This window comes from Pezoporus occidentalis, unplaced genomic scaffold (genome assembly GCF_034315485.1).
Source record: "Pezoporus occidentalis ecotype Australia unplaced genomic scaffold, CSIRO_AGI_Poc_V1 ctg94, whole genome shotgun sequence".
Taxonomy (NCBI): Eukaryota; Metazoa; Chordata; class Aves; order Psittaciformes; family Psittacidae; genus Pezoporus; species Pezoporus occidentalis.
In genome coordinates this window covers 2,702,184-2,711,048 of record NW_026916304.1, presented here as the reverse complement: position 1 = coordinate 2,711,048, position 8,865 = coordinate 2,702,184, and the positions used below count along the sequence as shown (strand labels likewise).

Sequence of the window (8,865 nt, the reverse complement as noted above, 5' to 3'; positions counted from 1 at the left end):
GCTGGTCTGAGAGTATTCGACTCTGACCCAGTCAGACCAATCCCAGTGTTATCATCCATCCCGCTGCTGTTTAGCTTCACCAAGCAAATAAGCAATATTGCTGTGTTCTATCATAACGACGGTTTGAAAGGTGTGTAAAGGCAGTTAAGCGTGCCTGCGTCTTAAGTGCACCATCCAAGCATCCCTAGACGGATTATTAAAAAGGAATCCGTACAAGACTAAGGCAGATGGCAGTCTTAAGGCTGCTCACAAAGAGATCTTAAGACTTCACTTATCATCTTCACAAAAAAAACGAACATGTCTACATTGACTGCTGCTCTCCGGACAGGTAAGCATCTTAATACGCTCCAAGGCTGAGATTGCCCTCCTTCTCAGGAAAGAAACAGTGCTCAGATTGCAGTGGTATCTGCCACAGCAAGTCCCCTGGCAACCCCAGGAAAGGGTAGCAAACAGTGGTCTCAGACACAGCTATAACAGGAAAAGATAAAGCTGTCCCAGCTGAAGGACCTAAAAAGTCATGCCACAGGGAAGACACAGCCATCACCTTGATGGTCAGTTTTCAGCTGCCGAGATACTGCCACTGTCACGCCGCTACATGAGAGGTCACGCTTTTAGACCAGCTTTCCTGAAGAATGGCTTCAGGGATGTTGCAGCACAAAGTAGATGTGGACCCATCCCTTTGCCAGCCCCGTTTGCACAACAAAGAGAGGAGCCTGTCTGCTTCCATGGAGCAGAGGGGCTCCCTGCCCTGACCCTGGTGGCGAGAGACAGGTTTGCAAATAGCTCTTACCATCCTGCCACATGGCTCTCCCACCCTTTGACATCGCCCCAGGGAGCAGCCCCAGGGGCTGTGTTTTGCCCGCAGGTCCCCTGCCCTCAGCAAGGCGGTGCTGGCCCCAGCGAGCAAGGGAGACAGGCGGAAGGTCTAGCCTCTGGGATCCTCACACTACCTGGCCCCTTCCTCCCACAGCATCGCTGCCTTGCCAGGCACTCAGAGCCCTTGGGCACGCTGAGAGCCAATATCCACCCTCCAGCAGCCGCACACTCTCCCTCTCCCACCACAAAAGGCAGGTGTACCCTTAAGAGTACACCTTGACCTCAAAAAGAAGACGTCCAGGCATTCCTCTGACAGTGGCCCCTCAGGTCTGCAATAAATGAATGGGCATGGCCCAGTAGGCACTAACTCACTCGCAGCTGACTGCCCACAGCGTGGCTCATCTGGGATGTAGATGTGTCAGTATGTATCGGCCTTGGAAGTACCGCATTCCTAACTCGCCCACGTGTTGGTTTGGGCCCGATTTATTTCTTCTAGTTTACGCTCTCCCCTCTTTCACTGATGTGGGAAACGTTGTGCTGCATCGCCTTAAAACACAGCACTGCACTGCCACTAGTTGTGACGCGAGAAAGTTACCGTCCAGTTCATTAAGGGAAAAAAACACGACTCTTCAATTTGCTTGCCATTTATTATTCACTAGATACAGAGAATCCCTCCTGCTCAAATACCAGGGAGTCACCAGTTACGGGGGAAACGGTAACGCAGAGACCAAACGGAGAAGGATGTTTCTCCCGAGTTACAGCTTGGCGTTAACGTGAATTGCCATGAATGGATCTTCAGCGTGGTTACTAATCTGGAAATTAGCCATTCCATCCCCAGAAACATACACCTGACTTCCAGTGCATCGGTTGTCCTCCTTGTCTCCGGAAATAACATCACAGTAGGTACCAGCAGGCAGCCCAGTTTGCAAATTGACGTTCATATCCCTACGTGAAAAGAAGTGGACCCTCTTTATCCAATGTTTCCCAAACAGGTAATTCAAACCGGGTATAGAGGCTTTCTGAACCTGATGCTACTCCCTCACTTTGAACATTTGGCAATGTAGAGGCTGAGCTTTCTGATCCTATCCCTACTTTGCTCCCTGCACTCCCATTTTGGCTCTCTAGACCTGGCATGCGAGCCAAGGATCTCTGGTGCAGGCTGGCGTGAGCGCCCTCATCAGGAGAAAAGGCCGTTCTCCTTCCCATCAGCAGTGCTCATCAGGGATGCTATGCTCTTCTCTGAGGACACCGTCTTCTCCCACTGACTTACCAGTCATCATTATTGAAAACGATGAAGCCTTGATTGCCACGGCCAAAAGCTACTTGGTTGCTGCCATTGTCCCACCAGTTGGAGAAAGGCTGACCGTCCACCACGTTACGGAAGACAACCATGTTCCTGAAAATGCAAGGGATTGCTGTCACTGGGGCTGCGAGGGCTCTAAAGCCACGAGGAATACGAAGCAAAAGCAACAGCTCTTACTTCTTTTCGTCTCCCCAGAGACCTACCTGATTTGACGCCAGCGATGTTCACAAACCCAGTCATTGCCACAGGTAGTGTCTGCGTTGATCGTAACAGCCTTTGTTGATCCATCTGAGTTACTTGGTGGTCCAACCCAGTCATTGACGTCCTGTAGTTCAAAGGAGAAGGTTAAAACTTCTCACCGAAAAATTCAGAGAGCCTGTCTGTAGACAAAAGCTGGGGGGGGCGTCCACCTGCTAGATCCCACGTGGGACAGAGAAATCACTTCACTAATCTAAACTCACCAGACTGCTTCTCTGGCCCTCTTCTGATCCTCCTTCACCATGAACCTCTGTTCAGCATGACGAGCTTACCTGTCCGTTTACAAAATTTCGTGGCCAGCGGAAACTTGACATCACACGTGTGAACCCATACGGATGAGCGAGCATGAAACCGACTGCCATTTTGTAAAGCCTGTTGGTTGGACAAAGAGAGTCATGAGACGTGGGACGAGAAACCGTGCCAGAAAACAGAGACACAAACAAGCAGACGGAAGAAGCATCGCCCGGACAAGAGCGGTCCTTTACCTGGCGTCCCAGAAGGTCAGAATGGAAGCCCCACCGGCCCCGTGCCCCCGCTGGTTGTCGTGATTATCCACAAAGACCAGGGCTCTGTCGGAAGGCACAAAGCCCCAGCCTTCTCCCCAGTTCCTGGCCAGAAACACAGAGACTTGAAGTTACCCTGTCCACCGGTGTATCCAGGCTACCCCAGTGCGTAAGTCGCAGCATCCTCATCCTTACTTTAAGTAAGCCATCTTTTCTCCATTCCACTTGCGGATCACCGTCCCCAGTTTGGCACCGTATTTGAATTCCGTCACTCGGCCGTTTCCAAAGTACTCACTGCCTGTGATCGGCTCTCCACCCAAGTCAATTACCTGGTACACAGAGGGGAAACTCTGCCTCTCTTCTTGTCTCACAGAGACAAAAAAGGCAGTGTACAGCCCCCAGCATTAGCTCTTGCTTTGCGCTTGGAGAGAGAAGATTCAAGTATGTTTATTTCTCCTGTGCAGGTCAGCTCAGAGTTGACAGAATACACGGTGAACACGTGTGAGAGAACACAAAGAGGTGAAGTTCAACGGCAAGAAGATGTGGAGGCATTTTTAGAGAAGTACTTGGGGCTGCAGAGCTGCTCCAAAGAAAAGCTTATCTCTGTCTACAGCAAAGGCCACCGAAGGAGGGAGGTACAAGAGGTACTAAAGACAAAGACAAACCATTGAGGAGAAAACATGGAGATTACCTCTTGGTATATGAAAGGTCTTGTTCCTCCAGAAAACCACTGAGTATTTAGATCTTTCAGCTTGTCCAGAAATGCTTTAATGTCCCCAGGCCACATATGCTTGGCAGCATCAATTCGGAAGCCTGCTACGCCAATATCAATGAGATGGTTCATGTACTCAGCAACTTTTGAGCGGACATAGTCCTTCTCCAGGGCCAGATCAAGAAGGCCAGACAAGCGACAGTCCCGCACCTGGAAAGTGAAGGGAAAAAAAACCCCGAAACAGTTAGGAGGTGCCACTCTGTCAGCTTGTAACACCTTCCAGTGAAATGCTTACATGTTTCGAGCCATAAAATCAATTCTGTTTGTTTTGTATCTCTCATTTGCCATATGACCTCCTGCTCGGCATATAAAGCTGTGGGAAGAAGAAGGAAGGGGGGACGCTGCGAGAGAGGAGGATTTGTGATGTAGCCCCACTGTCCTGGAGATGGCTGAACTGCTGCCTACGGTCGGCAAGTGCTGACTGAATTCATCGTTCCGCTTTGCTTGCGTGTGTGGCTTTTGCCTTCCCTGTTCAGCTTGTCTCTATCGCAACCCCAAAGGAAGAGCGGTAACCTTGAGAAAAGAACTGCCACACACGTCATCAGCCAAAACAAGTCAGCCGCTCAGCCAGGGTCCCACTTTGTGCTGCTGTCAGTTTTCCATGGGAGCTCCCGATCAATATCAGCTGAGTTTACGAGCTGTAAGAAAGAGCTCACCGGCTGAGCTGAGTACACTGGGCCCACTGCAGGAGCCAGATCCTGCACATGCCTACGGGCAACATGTGAGGAGGGCTCTTGATTTCTCACTACTTGGAATGTTTGGCACCATAACTGCCTTTCTTGTACCCATGCTCACTACTTCATTCACCTGTCAGGTGACCAAACACAGCTTCTGTGAGAAACAGCTCCCTTTGTTTGGCCTTACTGTAATGTTTACACAGCAGGGTTTAAGAAAAGCAGAACAAAGCAAAACACAAAAACCAACAAACAAACAAATTGGGAAAGGAAAAAAAGAAAAAGCTTTCCAACTTTTGTCTGAGAAAGTTACCTGATAGGTATCACTGTAACTTTCAATTTCTCCACTTCCACTTTTACATTTGCCATCATTGAAATCCCAGCCAGAGTATGGCACAGCTGGAAAATCTCTTTTGCCAGCATTAAAGTAGCTTCCGCAGGTAGAATGAGTGCCTGAGCCACCCCCGGAGCCACACATGTGGTTGACCACAGCATCCACATAAATGCGCACCTGGAAAAGCAACAAGTGCATTTCAGTATGGTTTGCAGAGATGGTGAAGGGAGAGACAGAGCTCCACCACATCACCATTCACTTGAATTTGCTGGTCCCCTACAGATCGTTCTTAGTTTATGCCTCCTTTGAGGACAGCAGCACTAAACTCTCTCCACTGACACGGCACTCCTTGCCGTACCAGATACGGATTGTCAATGCACTTACTCCAACGTTGTTGCATCTGGTCACCATGTCTCTGAACTCGTCTTCATTTCCCGACCGAGTGCAGAGTTTGTAGCTGATGGGCTGGTATCTTTCCCACCAGGGTCCCACATAGACCCTCAATATCCTCTCCTTATACTGTAGTGGGCTGGAAATAAAATATTTAAGCCTATTTAAGCAGGGAAAAGCCTATTTAAGCAGGGAAAAAAATACTACAAAAATCAGGTCCATGGACATAGTGTCCTAATTACCTTTGTAAAGCAGGCCTCAAAGATCAAAAGCGTGGTCTGAAATCTGAAGGACTAGTCCAGCAGCGACAGCCCCGAATCAGGAAGGAACTGACCTCAGAACAACTGATATAACATCCTGCCCTTAAAATTGGTCCAACTTTCTATTTTTGTAATGTTTTGGATAAAAGCATTCTTGAATGAAACGGCACAGTTTTCGGACAAGCTACATCTCTTCCTTTTATAGACTCTTTGTGGGATATTTTTCAGGCAGGAAGGTTTTGCTGACACCTCCAAGTCTCCGGGCATAACCACATGATCCCACCACTCACAAAGAATCCTAGGCTGCAGCCTACTTAGCTGTCACAACTTTGTGATCCACTCAGCAGGTCTGCATCTGAAAAAACTTTCTGAGACCATATCATAGCATGGATTAAAAAAGATATCCAAATGTCTCCCATAGTCTGAGAAATCAATTTAAGACCTATCAGTCCTGTGCATCTGGAAAGGTGGTTGCAAAGAAAACTTCAAATGTATTTGAAAATGATGGGAAAATTGTCACTCAGGCCAACCTGAGAACTCCTGAGCTAGAAGAGACAGGAAGATTTCTCTCACCAATTCTCCTCAGCAATTTCACAAACAAACAGGAATTGTTTAATGAGTGACTACTCTCAGCCATACCACCCCACCTATCTGACACTACTGGTTCCACAAGAACCGGGTCTGTTGTTCAGACAGAACACTCACACCAACATACCTTCACCAGAACATGTGGTCTGTTCATTTCTGCTTACACCAGGCTCCTGCAACGAAGGGTCTCTTAATGGCTTACCCTGACACTAGGCTTTACAGAGGGAAACTTGCCTGCTTGATCGAACATAATTAGCAGCCCTTTATATTTATTTTAAACCTTCAGCCCTTTGGTATCGAGGAAGCTCTTTTGGGAGCCCTCTTTTTTTTTTTTTTTTTTTAGTAATAGTAATAGTTTTGTGTTCATCTAGCTCTTAAGAACTTTCCTTGATTTAAAATAATATCAAGCACATAAGCATAGGTTACTCTTCACAGCAGTAAAAAAAAAGATTTAGCCAAGGATATGCAATTCTAATCTGTCTAATTGTAACAGCACAGTGCTCAAAACATGCACTTTGGAGCAATGAAACAAATTCATGCTCACACGATGATGGCTGAAGAATATATTTGTCAGCATTTACTACTTCCATTATTGATTTCTGTTTTTCTTTCTCAGTACCTGCTCTTTGATGAATTGAAAATTTTCTCTGAAAAACAAATTATCATCTATGTAGTAATTTTATTACCTACTGATCAGAACAGACATACCTGAACTCCTCCGAATCCATAAGGAGCTAAATAGCGCTCACACTCAAGAGCAATATCGGCCCAGCGCCATTCAAAGAGATGTACGATAGATGTCCTCCCAAGGAGAGTATTAGGGTTGTACTGTGCCCAGCAAAGCCCTACAATTAACAGAAGAAATGAGATACCCATCCTGTGCTCTGCGATCAGTTGCACTCTTCTTGCTGCCTATTTATGTTCCTGCAAAAGGGTAAAGTGCACATTACAAAATACACATTTAAAACTAAATGCCCATCTTTGGCGTCGTATTTCTTTAACTCTATTGTCATTTTCTCTGTGAACTGGATTCTAAGTTATATCAACCTCTCACACTGATTGGAACTTTGTTTTCCTGAGTTAAAACTCAGACATTGTCTAATCCAGGCTGTCTCTAGCATGTAAAAGTTGCAATTTTATTAGTATAAAGCCCAAAACAACCCCAAAATGCAAAGGAGTACTTATATAGACTGAAATGGACATTTAATTTTTCATTTTAAAGTACAATACCTTACATTCCTATTTATATTTATCCTTGAGAGGCATCTTTTTTTCAAATCTGTGTTACTATCACTTATGCATATTTAGATAAATTTGGAGCGTAGCAGAAATTTAGATAAATATTGGAGAAGTGGCATGTTTCTCACCATGAGTTGCCACAAAGCCCCAGGTATTTTGGAAGTCTAATGTATGTGATTCTGTCATTCATGATGTGCATGACAACTATCATTGAAATAGCAGCCCTAACCTGGGAAGACCTCTCAGATACAGAAGTGACTATACTCACTCAAACACAGAAATGCTAGATTTGTCTTGTAGGACAAAGTCCTACAAGAGCCTTTGCAAACAAAAGGCTGAACTACTGCTTCCCTTAAACAACAAAATACTTGTTACTTTTCTAAGTTATCTATTCCTTGTAGAATACTATCTTTACACAGAAACAACACAGGGCAAAGAAGAAATAAGGAGATTCTTGGGTGCTGTCAGGGGACACCAAACACTTCAGTGAAGGTATAAACATGAACACAAGGTCCTTCAGGTTTGCTACATAAAAGAAACCTGCACCTTTTTCATGTTTTAATACATATTTGGGAATGCACTACTGAAAACTCCAACCTACTATGATACACATACCCAAACAGAAATGTATAGATAAACTTAAAATAATTTCTACAAAATGACTTAGTTTTAAGGTAAGGACAAGCCACATCTCCCCGTCTGTGGAGCTGCACTCTCTGGAGCAAACTCAGACACAAAACATGCCACCTCATAAAGTGCAGAACCTGCCTCCCAGAGCCTGTTGCTATCAGCTGTCACTGCACTTCACAGGCAAACAAAATTATTTAGGATGAATCTTTTGACAAATTTAACTTGTTCTCTGCTTGTGAGCAGAATAATTAAAAAAATATATTTCCTTGTTGATCTTCATAGAGTATACAGATAAATTTCAGCCTTAAGCAGGTGTTCCCTGTGCTTTCACTTTCCTAAAATAATGCTTCGTTGCCCTGATAAGAAGAACATACATTAACAGAAAATGAGCTAAGAAAGTTTGATCTTCTCTGATGAGAAGCCATTTATCAGATTAGCAATTTTTACTTACAGCAGGTAAGCACACAGAACATAAACTACACAAAGCAGTAAGAATAATGTATTTTGACACAACCGGCCTAGTGACCCAAGGCCTAGTGTTTGAAGAGAAAGCTCAGTGTAGTTTTTCATTTATTTGAAATAGACTTTCTGATTTCAGTACAAGCCATGATAAGTGACTGGAGATGGTGAAATCCACAGCACACTTTATAATCTCTAGCTTCAAACTGCTTGTGAAATTTGGAAAAAAAGTAAGAGGCGCATACTCCCCAATGGAAGGGAGGACAACTGATTGCAATCCGATGAACACAGGCGAGAGTACATGCAGAAAGCAAGCAGAACTCGGTACGTACATGTCGGGGCTAGCCTATGTCCTTTTGAGCAGGCTTCAGCAGCAGCATCACACAACCTCCCCCCACCAGCCTAGGGCCGCCCGGGCACCAGCGATGAGAGCTCAACCCCTTCCGCTGAGGCAGAGCGGCGCGGAGGAGAGCGGAGGTACTGCGGCCGCCCGCCGCCGCAAGCTGCAGGTTCTCAGTCCTGTGACAGACTTGCTAGCAAGAAGCTGTTATATGGTAAAATAAACTAATATCTAAAAGCTTTGCATCACATGTCAACATGTTGATTCAAGATAAAATTACATTCTGGAATACATTTGTT

General features: G+C 45.5%; 1 protein-coding gene across 1 annotated transcript; it reads right to left on the bottom strand.

The window, feature by feature from the left end:
• Positions 1 to 1,444: 1,444 nt before the first annotated feature.
• Positions 1,445 to 6,789, bottom strand: LOC134157294 (pancreatic alpha-amylase). Its single transcript, XM_062606110.1, has 11 exons — positions 6,599 to 6,789; positions 5,651 to 5,659; positions 5,045 to 5,168; positions 4,640 to 4,837; positions 3,572 to 3,802; positions 3,076 to 3,209; positions 2,863 to 2,985; positions 2,650 to 2,749; positions 2,323 to 2,444; positions 2,087 to 2,212; positions 1,445 to 1,761 (listed from the first exon to the last, which is right to left on the bottom strand). The coding sequence occupies exons 1-11, from the start codon at positions 6,772 to 6,774 to the stop codon at positions 1,572 to 1,574; spliced, it is 1,533 nt and encodes a 510-aa protein (XP_062462094.1). The 5' UTR covers positions 6,775 to 6,789; the 3' UTR covers positions 1,445 to 1,571.
• Between the last annotated feature and the right edge of the window lie 2,076 nt (positions 6,790 to 8,865).

Bases quoted from the DNA above. Each gene is read 5' to 3' on its own strand.
- LOC134157294 (XM_062606110.1), bottom strand. From the start codon at position 6,774: ATGGGTATCTCATTTCTTCTGTTAATTGTAGGGCTTTGCTGGGCACAG. The intron at 4,838-5,044 runs GTAAGTGCATTG...TTGCTTTTCCAG, and splicing joins CCAGATGCAACAACGTTGGA to GTGCGCATTTATGTGGATGC. The intron at 2,445-2,649 runs GTAAGCTCGTCA...TTTGAACTACAG, and splicing joins GAAATTTTGTAAACGGACAG to GACGTCAATGACTGGGTTGG.